The sequence below is a fragment of the Plectropomus leopardus genome, chromosome 8 (genome assembly GCF_008729295.1).
Source record: "Plectropomus leopardus isolate mb chromosome 8, YSFRI_Pleo_2.0, whole genome shotgun sequence".
Classification (NCBI taxonomy): Eukaryota; Metazoa; Chordata; class Actinopteri; order Perciformes; family Serranidae; genus Plectropomus; species Plectropomus leopardus.
Window position 1 is genome coordinate 23,061,675 of NC_056470.1, and position 17,802 is coordinate 23,079,476.

General features: G+C 38.5%; 2 protein-coding genes across 2 annotated transcripts in view; one reads left to right on the plus strand and one right to left on the minus strand.

The window, feature by feature from the left end:
* Positions 1–17,802, plus strand: part of si:ch73-233m11.2 (NACHT, LRR and PYD domains-containing protein 12) — a 21,301-nt gene continuing 3,499 nt past the window's right edge. The window contains exons 1-9 of the mRNA XM_042491004.1: positions 1–117; positions 324–1,928; positions 2,256–2,417; positions 2,497–2,670; positions 3,255–3,428; positions 3,618–3,791; positions 4,316–4,489; positions 4,609–4,776; positions 4,895–4,957. Coding sequence (XP_042346938.1) covers positions 382–1,928; positions 2,256–2,417; positions 2,497–2,670; positions 3,255–3,428; positions 3,618–3,791; positions 4,316–4,489; positions 4,609–4,776; positions 4,895–4,957 — 2,636 coding nt within the window. The 5' untranslated portion in view covers positions 1–117; positions 324–381. The remainder of the gene's footprint in view (positions 118–323; positions 1,929–2,255; positions 2,418–2,496; positions 2,671–3,254; positions 3,429–3,617; positions 3,792–4,315; positions 4,490–4,608; positions 4,777–4,894; positions 4,958–17,802) is intronic.
* LOC121946445 (ceramide synthase 5-like) lies at positions 5,539–15,251 on the minus strand. Its single transcript, XM_042491007.1, has 10 exons — positions 14,890–15,251; positions 12,402–12,504; positions 11,486–11,616; positions 10,338–10,395; positions 10,173–10,223; positions 9,939–10,031; positions 8,871–8,999; positions 8,416–8,522; positions 7,483–7,639; positions 5,539–7,292 (listed from the first exon to the last, which is right to left on the minus strand). The coding sequence occupies exons 1-10, from the start codon at positions 15,063–15,065 to the stop codon at positions 7,155–7,157; spliced, it is 1,143 nt and encodes a 380-aa protein (XP_042346941.1). The 5' UTR covers positions 15,066–15,251; the 3' UTR covers positions 5,539–7,154.

The following is a 17,802-nucleotide window of genomic DNA, read 5'->3' on the forward strand; positions in this document are numbered from 1 at the left end:
TATTTAGTGAACCCGCGTGTCACCGCAGCAGCGATCCCAGCGAAGGCGTTACCAACCCATAAAAACTTAAATATTTCTTTATAGATACTTTTTTGTCTCGTCTGCGCAGCGTACAATGTAAGTGTACCTTTAACGTTACTCACGTGTTTGAAAAATTGCAGTGTGCATTGTTACTGCATCTTGTGGGACATGTTTGCTGACAGCTTTTAAAGCATTTCAGTACAGTTAAGTACACTGTAATTTAAGCAGTTTACCTGCAGACATGAAGAACATGTTTACTGCAGACTCCTGACTGTATTTTATTTTATCTATTCTCTTTACAGTGATTTACACACAGTGGACAAAGACTCTGTGCTGACTCACATCCTGAAATTAACCGACATGTCGACACTTCTTGGTGGAGAGCTCCCTGTCAGTGTCATCAACAACAATAAGTACATATCCCCACTGACTGCTGGAGCTCAGACGACAGACAGAAATGAGGAAGATGACTTGCCCTCCCTTGATTGTGCCATTCACGCCGCTCTGTGTGGTGACATGAAAACCGTGATACTGGTCGGTCCTGAGGGTGTGGGTAAAACCACAGCTTTGGAGAAGCTGGTTGTGGGCTGGGCGAAAGGAGAGCACCTTCAAAAGTTTACTCATGTTTTCCATTTTAGGCTCAAGGAGTTAAATTCTCTTAATAGGACGCTGTCTTTGGAGGCGTTACTGCTACAACATCATGGTCATGTCCCTCCTGAGTCTGTGCCCCTACTGCTGCAGAAGCCTAAGGATGTGTTGTTTGCATTTGATGATCTGGATCGATACAAACACAGCCTGGACCCGTCCGTCCACACCCTCTGCTCTGACCCTACGCAGACAGTCTCTGTGTCCTGTCTAGTGTCCAGTTTGCTTCATGGATCGCTGCTGAAAGGAGCTGCCTTCGTGGTGGCCACCAGGCCGACTGGATGTCTGGAGCATCTGAGCGGCACCCGGGTGGAGGTGTTGGGGTTTCTGAAGCCGCAAAGAGAGGCCTACTTTAAGGGGTTCTTCACCGACCCAGCTGCTGCCACCAAAGCACGAACACACATGGAGAGGACTTTAGGCTTTTATGATATCTGCACCTCCCCGAAGTTTTGTTGGACAGTTTGTTGTGTTTACAAATCTCTGATGGATGCTGGAGCAAAACTTCCTGAAACATTATCTCAGTTGTTTGTAGACATCCTGGTGTACCTGATTCAGACGCTCTCGCTGAGCCAAACGTGCAGCAGAGATCTGGTTTTGGCCCTCGGGAAGATGGCAAATCATTGCTCCTCTGACCTGCATTCAAGCTGCACCAAAGAGGAAATTGATTCATTTGGTATAAAACCATTTCTCACATCAGTTGGTGTTTTCTTGCATGTTGAGGGTGACCAGTCAGATGGACGTGTCTTCTCCTTCCACTCCAAACTGATTCAAGAGTTCCTCTTGGCCTTGTCTTTCTTTTTGGACAAGTCATCCTCTGAGGGTGTGGAGAAGATGCTGGAGAAGCAGAAAGACTGTGCAAAGTTTCTGGATTTCTTCTTGTCAGGGCTCTCAGAGCCGCTTCAGCACACACCGCTGGAGACCCTGCTGGGGGAGCTGAACGCTGAAAGGATCATGGATTTCAAACGCTGGTTTAAAAGCAGCTCGGTGGAGACGCTGAAGGGGTGCTACAAAGACAAGCACTACCGCTGCTTCCACCTGCTTCACCAAGCTCAAAATAAGAGTTTGGTGAAAGAGATCATCACCCCCTCAGCACGAATAGGCATCAGCTACGGAGACGTGAGCCTCCAGGACTGTGCAGCTCTGAATTATGTTTTCATGTGCCTCGGTGAGGTGGAGCAGTTGAATCTGTACCGTACAAGGAATCTGACGGAGGAGGAAGCAGAGATGCTGGCTCCAACTATGAGCATATCGCATAAGATAATGTAACACAATCACATTCTAAGGGACTGTTTGTTACTTATGAGGGGGGAGGGCGTGACGCAAGCCCTGTGAGTGAGTTCTGCACTGAATTTCTTAGCATATAAATATAAATGAATACGTTTTAAAAATCTGACAACTAATTAATAGTGGAGGGAGGGTCATGCATTTTCTTAAAGTCATTCAGGGAGGATCAAGAAAAAATTTGTAGCTTCATGAAGTCACATTCTAGCCACCCCCCTCATCTAGTAAATAAAGAACAGTTCCTAAGCATCCATTATTTCATGTGTTTAGTAAGATGTCATGTAAGACTGCTCTGTTGTGTCCACCAGTTTGTCAGGGAGCACCTTGAGCGTTGGCGCTGTCCGTCATCTGGCTTCAGCTCTCAGCGGAGGACTGACCGAGGAGCTGGATCTCTCTAACAGCCGCCTCGGAGATGAGAAGTTCAAAATTCTCTGTGCTGGACTCAAAGACTGCAAGCTGCACACATTAAAGTAAGATTGAAGATAAATGCATTCCTTTAAATTTCTCAAACTGAATAAGTCGTTGATAATTTGCTTTTGATTTAACCAGAATTTTAGCGTGCAGACTGACGGAGGGAATCTGTGAAGACCTGTCGTCTGTCCTGACCTCAGCCACCTCTCAGCTGTGTGTGTTAGACATGAGGAGTAATGAGATCGGGGACCAGGGCCTCACCAAACTGTGCAAAGCACTGCAGAGTCCTCACTGCAAACTACAGACACTACTGTATGTATTTTATGCAGAGTAGTATAATTTGTATTAAGGGGTCAGTGTGTAAGACTTAGGGGGATTAAGTGGCATCCATCGCTGAGGATTCAAATTCTAACTTTTCACAGTTAGAATTTCCTCATTGTTCATTGTTCAGGAGGTTTTTACCAGGAGTCAAATTATCCACTGAGGTCTTTTCCTCTCCAGAACAAATGGATCAGGTGACTAAAACTGGTAAAAACACTAAAAAAAAAAGAAGCTTTTTTTTGGTGCAAATCAGTGTTTCTTCAAAGATGCAAAAATGCGAAAGGCCTTCAGTAGAGCCAGTGTTTGGTTAGTCCATTCTGGACCAGTGCAGAAACATGGCGTGTACGTGGAAGAGGAACCGCTCCCCATAGATATAAATGGCTCACACTAAGATAACAAAAACACAGTAATTGTCATTTTCAGGTGAACATACATCAAACATAACATACTTAGAATGTATTTGATTTTTGGTAACATTTCCACCTAAATCGGACACACCTGACCTGTAAAAGTCTTTGTGTTTGTCTATTTATTGTTGAAAATGACTTAATTTTTTTTTTTTTTTTAATTTAAAGGCTTCAACTCTGTGAGTTGACTGCAGCATCCATGGAGCCTTTATCAGCAGCTGTGTGTTCCGGCCAATCAGAGTTGAGAAAGCTGGACCTGAATCAAAACGCAATTGGTGATGGAGGAGTGGAGACTTTGTGCAAGTCCCTGCAACACCCACTTGGTAAACTGCAGACCCTCACGTAAGTCTGTGTTACAGGACGATAAAACTGCACGCAGTGACTCTCCTCTGATGAGCTGACTGACTTGTAAAAGTGACACAAACGTGTGAAAAAGATGCTTGAAATACCTGCAGAATGTGCATGACAAATCCTACTTTTGCATGCATATTTTTTAGTTATTGGTGAACTTTTGTTTTCCTTTTCTTTTAGTTTCTTTGATAGTGAGCTGACCGGTGCATGCTGTCCTCATTTGATGGAGGCCTTGATGTCCGAGCACTGCTCCCTGTCAGAGCTGGATCTGTCAGTGAATGATCTGGGCCAGGAGGGGGCGCTGCTGCTCTGCCAAGCGCTCAGCCGACCTGGATGTCCAATGGAAAAACTAGGGTATTGTGGCCTGTATTAGTAAAATTCATTTTAAATAATGTGGAGAAAAAAGAGTTTATGCATAATTAACTTAAAACGTGTGTTCATACATTTTTAGAATTTTTTTAGCTAATGTGGAAAACTTAGTTGGAATAAATTAACTTAAATGCGTTACCAACTTTAAAACTTGTGTTCATAATTATGGTAATAAAATATTTAACTACCCTATTTATGAACGAACATTTTTACGTTGATTCCTCATAAAAAAAAAATTTCATTTTAAAGTGTTATGTACTGTTACCATCATTATGAACACACATTTTAATGTTGATTGCTAGTAAAAATTAAATTGGTCCATCAAATTGTTCAACATTTACAAGGAATTTTTAACACAATTAATACACTTATTACCAGTATTGTACACACAGTTGATTCCTCAAAAAAATATGTTATTGCAGCTATTTTTTAGAGTGTCTCTTTTACTTTTCTGTGATAAAGTACTATTGATAAGTAATATTTGGTGTATATTCTGCTCCACCCTACAGCTTGAAACGCTGTGAGTTAACCCAGCCGGTCTTCAAGGAGCTGAGCTCAGTGCTGATGAGTGGCACTTCAAGACTCAAGTCCCTAATTGTGGGTATAAATGCAGTGGGAGATCAAGGGGTTAAACATCTCTGGGATGCCGTTGCACACCCAAACTGTCTGTTGGAAGAACTGGAGTGAGTTGACAAAATAAAAAAAAATAAAAAAACAGAAAAAACATTACAACATCATACTATTTTTTTATCACCACATTGCTGTTTGCACTCTACTCAAATCTGTCTCTCTTTTACGGTAGTGTTGAGATGAGCGGTTTGACGGACGCTTGTGTTAAGGACTTGTGTGCTGCAGTAAGAGCCAGTAAGACCCTGAAGAGCCTGGAACTGAGAAACAACTCCCTCACTGATGTTTCCGTCCCTGCCCTCGTCCAAGTCATGCAGGACAGCCACAACATGCAGGAGATGAAGTAAGCCCCGTTCACTGCAGTTAATTATAAACCATCTTTAGCCAGCGTGCTTCACATAAAGCTTCTAAGCACGAAAAAAACATTTTTAACAAGCAGCTACTGCTTTTGTTTCTTTCAGCCTGAAGTACAATGACTTCTCTGAAGAGGTTTTCAACATGTTGAACGAGTGTGATAAAATAAGGTACTGAAGAAGAGCATTTATTAGACACATTGTGCTAGAGGATCACTTACAGTGCTGTATGGATAATCCAGCTGTCGATCAATAAGAAAAGCACTATAATTTCTCAAGCAAAAAGAGCTGAGGAAAATTCAGTTATAAAGCTATTATTAGCTTCTCATTTTAAAATTTTATTTTATTTTTCTTTATCTTTCAACTACTTTTAACTTTGTAAGTTAACTGTCTTTAGGTTTGGACTGCTTGTCTGACAAAACAAGAAATACTAAAAATTTGCCTTAAGGAAAATGCACTTTTTACGATTTTTTGATATTTTCTAGATCAAATGATATTTAAGGAAATTAATTTGCAGATTAATCAATAATGATAAATAATCACCAATTTCAGCCTTACTCATCATACACTTAAATAAGTATTTCGCTGCTGGAAAGATGACCTTTTCATAAAACTAGCACATCTGTGCAGTATAAAAAAAGCAAATGCTTGTCAAAATTAGTGCTACGTGACCAGACAACACAAAGAAAAAGGGATGTGGCATTCACTTTTGCTTAAGAGGTAAAAAAAAAAAAAAAACTACAACTACCAGAATGCACTGTGCTGTACTGGACCAAAAAAAGCCCTTGCTAGTGGACGATGTAATTTGAGCTAGGCCATTTTGACAAATAAATCAATATGGGGGTCAGCTGGTAACGAATAATTTCGAATTACAGTTAAACTTTAAACTGAAATATAGCAGCTTTTCCACTGCCTGTTCAAGGCGGGAATGTCGCCATTATGCTGCCTCGCTGTTCTGTATATATCGCCCAGTAACAGACAGAGGGTGGTCTCGCCTCTGAGCAGGGACAGGAGGTAGTAAGAAATCGCTACAGATGCACATACTATATATCCTGATAGAGGCCAACGCTCATATGTTTATCGTCATTCCTGTCATGCCTCTTTTGTTCGCGATATGCTGCGATGCACTGTATAATCGCGCGCTGTAGCGGTGCAGGGGTGGTATTAAGGGGGGACTTTGTTGTGGCCCTATAGCGCGATCTCCGAGTAAAAGTGGCCTATGTTTCTAAAAACATTTAAAGTGAGAATAGAGAATGCAGTAACAGTATTTTGACACTGCCTAGTTTTACTTTGATCTCAGTATTTTCACTCTCCGTTTTCACAACACAGGAAACAGTATGGCATGCACTTCCTGTTGATAAATTCTCATATTACAGCTAAATGTTGCATTAAAATATGTCTGAAAGCTTTTCAGAAGCAAACAGTAAAGTAACATAATATTGTTTTATATTCAATCAGCACTGCCTGGTTTTACAGTTTGATCTGAGTTTCGTCTGAATTTTTGAAAGAGGAGTGTCTCTCTGCTGATCTGCTTTTCTTTGTGTCCGCGGTGGTGGCAGGCAATACGATAGTGAAGGCATGCAATCGGTATTAAGGCAACAGCCTAAAAGCAAAAATCGTTTGTGTCATTTGGCAGATTTCCGCTGGCAAATGAGCAGGAAGGTCTGGGTGCTGGTAAGAAGGAGGGAAGTTTAACAAAGTTTATTTACACATATTATCCACATTGTTATTGTACAAGGTAGTAGTAGGTTAAAAAAATGGATAAAGCATAGCATTGCTATATTTTGCATTGCAATATGTCAATATATCATATGTCAATAGGCAATCTTTTTTAGTTCAACATATATCACATAATAAAGATCTTACACATTCAAAATTCAATTTGGTAAAATAAGATTTTATTAAGAAATCTTTGGCATCTTAACTTACAAGAGTAAGCAACATATTCAGTTAGGCAGATTGCAGTGATTTGTTTTACAGCTGTAAAATATATTACCAATTTCACTAATAAAAATGTATTTACATGTAAAAAAGACTCAAAATAGAAGTGTTGACATGCTCTGTTTCAGTTTCCTACTTTAAGAACACACACACACACACACACACACACAGCGAGGCGCAGACAGAACACACACATTTCTGCTGTAAGCTAAAAGCAGGTGTAAACCTCACACAGTGTAAACCTGACTCAGTAAGACGGTGCTAAGTTTGCACATGGAGCTGTGCCCGAGTCCATCCTTCATTTGAGCAACAAATATTTCTCAGTGAAAAAAAAAAAAAGAAGTCTTTTTGAGAAGCTAAAGTGACAAGGCGGGTCACACAGGCACGCAGCAGGTGAATAAAAGCCACACTGGAAGTAAACATCCTCTCAGTGAGTTTCTCCATTAAGGTTTCCATTGCGACCGCTCTCCTTTGGCTTTAGGGTCTGACTGGGATTTTTACTGGAATTGGAATAAATCTCCTCGTCCGAGCTGCTCTCGATGTCACTGCGGTCGTCTTTTGATACCTTTTCAAAGAAACACAAATGATACTTTTACTATCATTTGACAAAATGAGCAATGAAGTGTAAAAAAAAAAAAAACATAAAACATATCCGTAAGCATGTTAACATCCTAATGCAGGGTACGTTAACCAGTTATGTTAACCTGCTTGCATTGCTAAAAACAGTGCTACACACAACAGGCAGCCAGACTTACCTTTCCCTTGAATATAGCTTTGATAGCGATGCGAGCGATGAGGTAGAACCAGATAATGTGAAGAGTCTGAAGCACCAACAGCAACCCGTTGAGCAACCACCAGGCCTGGTATGGTCCAATGATCTCCCAGCTCTCAATCAGAATGCTGTAAAAAACCCTGCAACAAATACACATACACAGGTTACTGCAGTTTTCAATATATTATGGATAATAATTTTATTTATATAGCACCTTTAAAAACAGTTATTTAAAAAGTGCTTTGACAGACAAAACAAAGGCAGGAAATATATATCAGAAAACAAGCCAAACAAAGAAAGGTCAAACAAAGAGGCAAGAACAAAATGCTGCGTGTACGAAAGGTCAACAAGATTAAAGCAAATAAAAGGAATAAAACAGGAAGATCTCGAAAGACAGTTACAGCACTAAACAAGTAAAGATATATCAAATATAGGAATAAAAGACGCTGAAAATATTATAAGAAATAATACAACTAATAATATAATTGCACATTTCTGACCCGTTGTCAGCTTGTTTACTGTATTACATGAATGACGCTGTTACACAGAACGTCTGCGGAGCCAATTCAAAATGTAAAACTTTATATGGAAAACAAAATGAATTGTCGAATATTTGTATTGAACAGCCAAATCTGATCCGACTGACATAATTCTGAGTTTGGTTCAGCCCTATTATTGACCTTGTTTGCAGTTCGAGGTGTCCTGACAACAGTTTTACAGACATCTATTTTACAAAGGTGATCTTTGGGGAAAATGCTCGTTTGGAGATTTTTTTTGCTGCAATAGTGGCCACTTGGAAAAACATTTCCCTTTAAAACACTATTTAAGTGTACAAAATGGCTTCTAATAGTTAAACATGTGACAAGTAGGCAAAAGTGTGTCATTTGATTTGTAAATAAGCTTTCATTTGACTCACCAGAAAGGAAAGATGACAAGTCGAGTGAGGAAGAAGATTATGCTGAACACCACAAACAGGCCATCACATAGCCTCTGGTACTTGGCATAGTTGGCCAGCTTGGCAGCCTTTGGAAATAAACAAGGTATTAATGATTCACAGCACTGGAAAAACACACCCAACATCTCAGTTATGACGAGGTGTATTGTCTTCAGTCGTTCAACTACTTTTATGATTTCACTGTGTGCTGCTACATTTTGGTGACATCACTTCATGGAAATGCTCGTTAGAGATGAGTTTTTTTTCTGTCAGACAGGTATTACAGGTAGTTCACAGCACTATGTCATCATTTCCATGCTCATATGTTCTCAGCTGTGTTTACCTACGATTTGTACAACATGAGCCAAATTATATCTGCTCAGGTTTAGCTTCTATGAACAGGTGCTGCAACAAAAGATCATTATTGAGCTCTTTACCTCGAGAAAGATGTCGGATGCATCGTGCACACACATGACCAAAGTGCCAAATCTTAGCATGTTGTTTGCATAGGAGAATGTGATGAGGAATATGGTGGCCAGGTGGTGGACAAGCATGATGAAGAAATCCTGTCATCAGTGAAATGATGAGACATGACACAAAGAGAGGAAGTAAAACAGTAGCACCTGCTAAATTTAAACAGACAGACCAGGCTCTTGATGGAGAGACAAAAAATACTGTATTTACTCTTACAAATATGTTCTGCTCAACAACAGTACTTTTTAAAAAAAATATAATTACCCTCATATACCACTTTTTAAAAAATCCAGTCTAGATACATATCTTTACATAATATAAAACTTAAAGATATGTCATTAAAAAATTACCAAAGATATAATTTATGCAAATTTCACAACTTTATAACTAATCAACTAAATCCCTGTGTGTGTCCGTACTTATGTCTATGTTTATAACTCTGCGCTGGCATAATGTTTTCTGGTCAAGGGAATTTCTTCAAATTTAATACAAAAGTCCGAGTGAACTCAACGATGAGCTGATTAGATTTTGGTGTTCAGAAGTCAAGGTCACTGTGACCTTGAGTTTAAGAATGAACTGATTAGAATCTGATGGTTGAAGGTCAAAGTTCAAGGCAACGGTGACCTTATAAAACATGTTTTGGGCCACAACTGTTGGATGTTGGATGCCCACGTTACTTGAACTGTAATTTTACGAATATGTAATAACACCTGCAGCTTATGAGAGTAATGAGAAGAGGACAGCCTGTCTTTGTGCATCCAACAAAGCTCTTCATTATGACACCAACTGAAAGACTTTATGTAAATACCGGGATGACAGGCTTATCTGACGCCATAAATAAAAGACACATTGAGTATTTGTGGCGCTGCAGCATCTCGGTGTCTAACCTGTTCCATCAGAGCGCATTGTTAAAGTATAAACTGGTGGCATGAGGTGGTGTGACAGTTATGACATGGAAATCTGGAAAAACAGTTCTAATACAAATGGTGTGAAGTGTTCAGAGGAGAGGCAGCGCAATAGTGTTGACTTACCTTACGTTTGATGTCTATGAACTGCGAAAACATCAGAGACCAATAGAAAGCCAGCTCAGCTGCATAGTGGTTGTATTGTTCAGGACTCAGAGGCTTTATGAGGAAGTCAAACAAAAACACCTTTAACAAATATGTGGCTGACAACAAGGTGGTGCTGAACAGATTAGTCATAATCAAGGCAGCTGATTATGATGATTGTGCAGATAAGACAAAATAAATAAAAAAACAAAATACCTGAAAAGGATAATTGTACCAACACTTTCTGGTGTCCCACATCCAAGGTGACTGACAGAAAACAAAAAAATGTGCAAAATAGATCAACAAAAATATCAATTAAAACTTATCACTGAAACAGGCTTAGTGTTGTGCAACAGCAGTCAGCCTGCTAATGCAACTCACCACCCACAAATGTCGAATGCCATAAATGAAAATCCCCAGATAAAATGTAAATCGCCACCTGAAGAGAAAGAAAAGAGAAAAGTTGGGAGAAAAAAATGTAACTCGTTTTCGTCTTAAAAAAAGAGGTGTACAGGATAAGTGAAAACTTTGACTTGTGGGTGGCTGTAGAAGTAAAGACGGGGAGTCACCACAGTCAGTAAGATTTATCATAAATGTCTTTAAAGGGGGACAAATAGTAACCAATAATCAACAATTGCCATGACTGAACTGAATATTCAGAATTGGGTATTTTAGAACTCCTCTCATTGTATCAAAATATAAAAGTAAAACTGATTTTTGTTGGAGGGATTGTGAACAGGTTGGGGATGACACACAGATTTCATCATCCATTTCTTGTAATGTATTTTTATATTTAATTGATTTATTTTTGTAAATTCACACCTTGTCATGTTTTATAATTTTAATGTTTGTTTGCCCAACTGTGAATTTTTTTTTCTTTTTTCCTGACAAAGTAGCTATTTATAAATCAAATACATCTGTTAAAAAGGGTCAATGTCTGTACAAAATTTCAAGGCAATCAATTCGGTGGTTGCTGAGAATAGTCCAGTATGGACCACCAGACTGACATTTGCTGACATTTATGTGGGAGGTCTAATGCATTCACTTGAGAAATAATATTTTCCATGTTTTTCTGCAATAACAAAATTATTTCCTCAGGATTACAAGAGGCGTTTTTATAGGGGAAAAAATATGCTTGTTTTTCTGAATCAATGAAAAAATAATCTAGTTTTTTTTCGATGATTATCTCGATAATTCAGAGAAGTAGGGTAAATATGTTTTCCCATAAAAAAAAACATATAATTCTGACATAACAATCTTGTTAATTCATAAAAACAAGGATTTTTTTCCCTATAAAGACGTTATCAGAATTAATACAGAATAATCTTGTTAATTCAGGAAAGCAGAGCAGAGTTTTTCCATGAATACATTTCTCAGAATTCTGATATAATCTTGTTGATTCAGAAAATGTTTTTTTCTCAAGTGAGTCCGTAATGCTTCCATAAACGTCAGTGTACTGCAGTAGAAATACAGTAATTCTCCACTCAATTGTTGGGTTTACGACGCAAAGCAGTTTAGGATGAACTTACATGCTCTCACAGAACTTTTTCTGCATACTGGGCCGGTCTTGGTTCCGACGGACCCGAAACCATCTCTGTATCTTCCGCTCATCCCAGTCCAGCTGCTTAGAGAGTCCCTCCAGTTGCCTCGTGTCCAGACTCTAAAGAGGACAGTGCAGGACAAACAGACCACTTGTTTTTCATTGTAAAACCACAATAACAGTAGATATGACTGTCATGCTGCTTCAATGATACACATCACTGAATATTTTGTGTATTTCACTGCAGTAACATCAGTATTACGATTTGTAGAGCAGGGGTGTCAAACTCATTTTAGTTCAGGGGCCACATGCAGCCTAATTTTATGTCAGTTGGGCTGAACCAGTAAAACCAACAGATATTTTACAGCTTAAAAAACTTTGATACAGTAAAGATTTTTAAATTTAAGTATAGGTTTCGTTGGAGATTTCCTTAACTCAAATATTTCTGTTATTGTCTGGATTATGGAGCGATGTTTTTTTTTATAATCCCTCAATTTTCACATTTGAAGTCATCTCAAGATAGAAAAGTGGGACTTACTTTGGACCATACTTTGTAATATTTCTAAATGTATATAATTATAATGCTTTATTTTTATGTCTGTATAAAGTCAGAGATGTCCACAACATGAAATGCACCTGTCAATGTCAGGAATGATCTATTTAATTTTTATTTCCAGAAACCCCCAAAAATCAAAGATTAAAGACAATTTCCTTGCAATTTAGTGGTATTTTTTTTATTTGTCAGAAATAAAATCAATCAGGCGCTAGTATTGAACACTAATTTGAAATGTCACACTTTGCAAAGTAAAGAGGCCACATTGGACCCTTTGACGAGCCGTATGTTTGGCACCCCTGCTGTAGAGGAACATTTAATGGTCTATAGAACAAATATTGGCCTTATTTACCGTTTTGGACAGATACACCTTCTCCAGGACAGCATTGGACTGAGCTTGCCGAGGCACTCCCGCCTGAATCTGAAGTATGTGGGCACAGGGCTTGGCCACCAGCCTGTATACACACAGACCGAGGCAAAAAAAAAGAGAGAGAGCGAGAGGTGGGGGCAGGGAGGGGACACAGAGATGGTGATGTATTAACACAGGAGAGAGTCAGAGAGATAAGTTAAGCTTGTTGTACAGGCTTTAGGAACAGATGAACCATTAGCTAAAATTGGCTAAGAGCCTCCTTCATTGACTTGAGCTGCTGAGTTCGCAGTTTGCTCATAAAGTAATGTTTGACTTTGTCTTAGAGGGAGGGTGAGAGTGTAATAAGGGAGACACAGGCGAGCGTTAGGAGGATTCCTGGGGAATGTAGCACCTAGTCTAAACAGAGCGTGATGGCCTGTCATGTGAGGGTGGGGGAGATGGGGATGAGGAGGGCCGCCTTTAACCAAAACACTGATGTGTGTCACAAGATCATCCAAGTTGACCAGTGTTCACGCAGCAATGAATAGCATGTCAATCTCACAACTCCCCACCTATCTGGAATAGTGTCCTTAATGTGGAAAAAGAGTGAATGAATAGGAGTACAGACTGGGCTCTGGGCTCTCTCACTGGGGATCTTTCTCTAAATGATGGACATTCAGAACTCTAATGCAGCTGAATTTGCATAAAACACATCACAGAATCGACTTTCTGTGCTATTAACCGGGTTCTGCAGCTTAAGGTTAGGTAGATTTGAGATTTTTTAAGACTTTTTTAAGCCACTCTGAATTATGACCAATTTTATATGACCCCAAATTGAAGAAGGACAATTTTATTTTTTTCCAAAGTTAAAATAAAAAAGTTTGATTTCTACATCAAACGCTGGAAAAACAACCCTTTTTAGAGTGGAACACACAGAAGACAATGGACGTATTATGTTATTATAAAAGTATCTATTTGGTTTACCAGCAGAAGTGGGAGATATCTGGTGTTTCTGTCCAGTTTTCTGGGTGATTTTATGTTTTACACTCGGCATGTGAGATCCCAATGCTTGGATTCCCATCATGATGAGTTGAAGAAGAGGAATTTAATAAATTGTTAAACTAAAAAATGAATATTACCAATTATTTTGAAATTTTACTATGCAATGACAGAAAAAAGAATCAAAAATCCTACTTCCCATGTCTAAGCATTTTTAAGGCTTTTGAAAGATTAATTTAAGTCAATGTAATACCATTTAGTGATGGCTTTTAAGACTTTTTAAGGATCCACAGGTGCCCTGTATTAAGGTTTATACTGAGAGAGACTAACATACACTGCACAAGCTGGTTTTTAAAGCCCTGACCTAGGCTCAGTTTCCAGTGATCACAAAATGAATTAAACTGCATGATAGTTGTATGTCACGTCAATCTTTTTTTAAACGCAAACTTTCTTGCTGAGCAAGGTTAACGTGTGTTTCCAGCCAGTGGAGTTATTAGATGTCATCAGCTCAGAGGAATCCTAACACTACTAATAAGAGGCTAAACTAAAACCAACAACAGGAGAGACGGAGCATATAATTATATGGAGAGACCGAAACTGAGGTCTAGGAAGTCAATTTGTTAAAAGACGTTTGCATAATTTCATAACAACTGTGTGTGTGCCAGCAACAACTCAGGATTTTGGATGTTTACATAAAGTTTTAGTGCATAAAGAATGACTCACATATAAACAGTGGTGATGGAAGAAGTATCCAGAACCTTTACTTGTTTAAAAGTGTGTGTAAACATAGTCTTTTACAAGTTAAATTCCTGTTTTAAAAATTTTACCTCAGTAAAAATACTAGATAGATTTAAAAGTAAAAAAAAACCCATTGAAGAAATATCCACACAAAACAAAACACCCCAAAAACTCATAATTCTAAAATAAATAAATAAAACAAAAATCCTAAAACTCAAAACTGTCAGAAGAAAAACACCCCAAAACTAATAAAAAAAATCAAAATATTTGCCAATCAATTTTCTATCAATCGACTGATTGATTAATCAACCAGTCATTGCAGCTGTGTTTGTAGAAACTTTTTGATACTTTAATTTATTACAAAAAAAAACATAAATTGATTTTATAAACTCTTTTTATGTTTATGCAAAAATCTTAATCTGCAAAGTAAATACTGGGTTCAGATAAATGTAGTTAAGTAAAAAGTACAATATTTCAATGAAATGTAGTAGAGTAAAAGTATAAGTGACATAAAAAAATATATGCTCAAAGTACAAATAACTCAAATTCGTAATTACGTGCAGTACCTTCATTCCACCAATGCATATAAATATTATTGCAGTAAGATTAGTAGCGATGTATTTTTGACCTTTTCTATGAGTAATAGTTGCCACATAGGCTGAAGCCCTCATCCGTGCACGCACACAGAGCACGCGCCCAAACGAAGAACTTCACCAAAACATTAACAACAAATAAAGGACAAATGAAACATTACCTTTCAAAAAGCAACCTTAGAAGGAAAACCCCGACAGCCAGCGGCAGGGCATATAGTATGTGTCTCACTCGGGGAAACTCCACACCAGGTGGTGGTCGCTCCAGGTCCGCCCATGTAACATTTTCGGGAAGCCAAAATCTCTCACTCCAGATCCAGGCTGAGATAGAGGAAGTCATCGGGGAGCAGAAAAGCACTCGAGGCAAACCGTACAAGCAAAAAGGTAGAAATAAAATAGTGGAAACTACTTGTCGAACATCTGGTGGATTGGTTGAAATAAGTGAGATCCTCTGCAGTGATGTTTGCACTCCGCCCTCTGAGCACTGACACAGACTCACTTCACTGAAACCCTGCGGACTGCTAGCTGACACGTAAGTCTGAAAGGAAACACCCACCTCACTACACTGATTAGGCAACTTTGAATGATGTTTTCCACTTTAGGGATGAACACACTGCTTATTCAGAGGAGGCATCCTTTGGGATTTACCTCTCACGCACTGGATTGTGCCATAAAATAAGGTTTTATTGGGGGTTTGAAGGCAGATAACACTAACTGAAACTTAGCTACACTGCTAAACGTTATTTCTCCAGTTTAAGCTAAGCTAGCCACCAAAGCCAGTTAACTGTGTTTTTTGGTGTTGTTTGGCGGTGAGTTATAGTTATTTATGTACTTTTTAAACGGTGTTGAGTCACATTTAACTGTAATTTAATAAAAGTTAAGTTTGAAGCCTATGTCGGGTAACAAAACAAGTAGCTAGCTAATGGTGAGCCATCAGTTAGCCAATGTTTGTTACTTAAACCACCTGAAATAGCTAAATGAGAAGTTAACTGTTACCCCACTGAAGGAGATCTCGATTAATTCGAGATTATAACGATTTTAAAACCTAAAAACATTTAATGACAAGTTTATTTATAGAGTATGCCACCACACACTAACAAAAGTTGAATAGTGCCTTGAAAATAAATTTATGTTGGGGATTTAAAGGCAGCTAATACCAGCTGAAACCTAAATACTACACTCCCAATTTATAATTAGTGCTGAACAATGTTTAGTTTAAGCTAAATTAGCCACCATAGATATCTAACACTAACCTAATCATAATTTGGAGTGTTTTCGTGTTAAACTTTGGCAGTTTTAATACTTCTTGAAAAGTATTCAGCCACATTTGACTGTTTAGTGTAATGTGAAGTACATTTTAAGGCAATATGTGGTAACAAACAAAATAAGTAGCCAGCTGACGTTAAGCTATCAGTAAGGGACTGTTCATTATTTATCTGAGGTTGGGGTGGTGCACATGGAGGTGGCATGTCAAATAGTGAGCCGGTGCATTACTCATGTAATGGTAACGGGCCTGGAAGGCTGTTTAGATGGAGAGAAATCTGTCTGCCAGTGGCAGCAACCACATAATGTCAGCTGACAAAAACAGCAGCGTCGCTCTACAGGACAAAAGCCATTGCAGCTTTCCTAGTTGGCAAATAAATGCCTGCATTGACAGTAATGTTCACAATATGATTTGAAGCCTGAACATTTATCAGTTCTCTGTGTTAACAATCGCTCTCGACTTGTTTGTGTTTGTATAAGTTGTGGTTGTGTTGACATATACTCACTCTCAGTGCTCAGATTTAGTGGCCACCAAATTTACACCATTTATCATAGTCAGAAACTGTAAAAACAGAAATTGTTGTTTGATTTTCAAACTTCAAACAGTTCTTGAACATGTAATATGGGACAAATGTTTCTATCAGAAAAAAATAACCAAATCCAAGCTCAAAATAGTTATATTTCATCAATAACTTTTAACTTGCAAGCATCAAAGGGTAAGTTTTTAAAATCTAACTACTAATTTATGGTGGAGGGAGGGTCATGCATTATCCCAAAGTCACTCAGGGAGGCTCAAGGAAATATTTGTAGCTTTGGAGGGGGTCAAAATTAAAAATAAAAATAAAACTTGAAGTCACACCCCAGCCACTCCCTCCTCCGATAAATAAAGAATAGTCCCTTAGCTGAAAGCTAATGTTAATGTTCATTACAGGTTAGTTTACTCTGTTTCTAAACACAACAGAGTCGCTGTTTTAAACTAATTAACTTTCTTGTGGCTGGGTAAACTCTGATTTCCAGTGAATAACCATCACAAAAATGAATAGCTACTGATATTGTTTTCATCTCCCTTCTAGAAACCTCTAATATATATTTCCATTGCCAGCCATCTACATCAAGGTACACCCATCAAGTTTATAATATTCACCTTGTAAAAGTTATACCAGCTACTCTCTAAAACAGTTTCAATAAAACCTGAACATTTTAACTTCATAAAGGTAGGATTAATTGGAGGACTGTTGTATTAAACTGATAACTGAGTTTAGATCTGCTGTACTTCAGTTTACGAAGCTCCGTATCACTATACTGACAGACTTATTGCTGAGACAATAAGCAGACTTTGTTGCTTGTTAGAACGAAACCACGTTCGGTGTGAGTCCACGGTGCTGTTAAAAGCTTTAAAAGCAAATAGGACAAAATCTTTGGAGTTTGGCATGTAGTAAAGCATGCGATCAGAGGGCAGTAGTTAAGCAACGTTAGGTCATATTGACTCCGTGAGCTGCAGAACTTTCTGTTAGACAAGTTGGGTGACTACCACTGTAAAACAGGTTTACGTGGGTTTACCCGTCTCTTGTCTTTGAAGAGAACAAGAATTATGTACTCTCTTAATCTCCTTAACAGAAGACTGGCTAGTAAAGTTTCTTTGGAGAAAACCCACACCCTTGTGGGATGTCATGATGTAATTTGATTGATTAAATGCCTTCTTACACTTTTTAGGGATCTGTGGGAACCCTGAATATTAAATCCTAACAATCTCAAAATAAGGCCTTATTTAGCATTAAAATGTGTTACATCAATCTTTCAAAAGCTTAAAAAGG

What these genes read in the sequence shown, in the direction of transcription:
- LOC121946445 (XM_042491007.1), bottom strand. Translation starts at nt 15,065, where the DNA reads ATGACTTCCTCTATCTCAGCCTGGATCTGGAGTGAGAGATTTTGGCTT. An exon ending in CTAAGGTTGCTTTTTGAAAG is followed by an intron (nt 12,505 to 14,889) that starts GTAATGTTTCAT and finishes GTGTGTATACAG; the next exon opens with GCTGGTGGCCAAGCCCTGTG. An exon ending in CTTGTCATCTTTCCTTTCTG is followed by an intron (nt 7,640 to 8,415) that starts GTGAGTCAAATG and finishes TATTTGTTGCAG; the next exon opens with GGTTTTTTACAGCATTCTGA.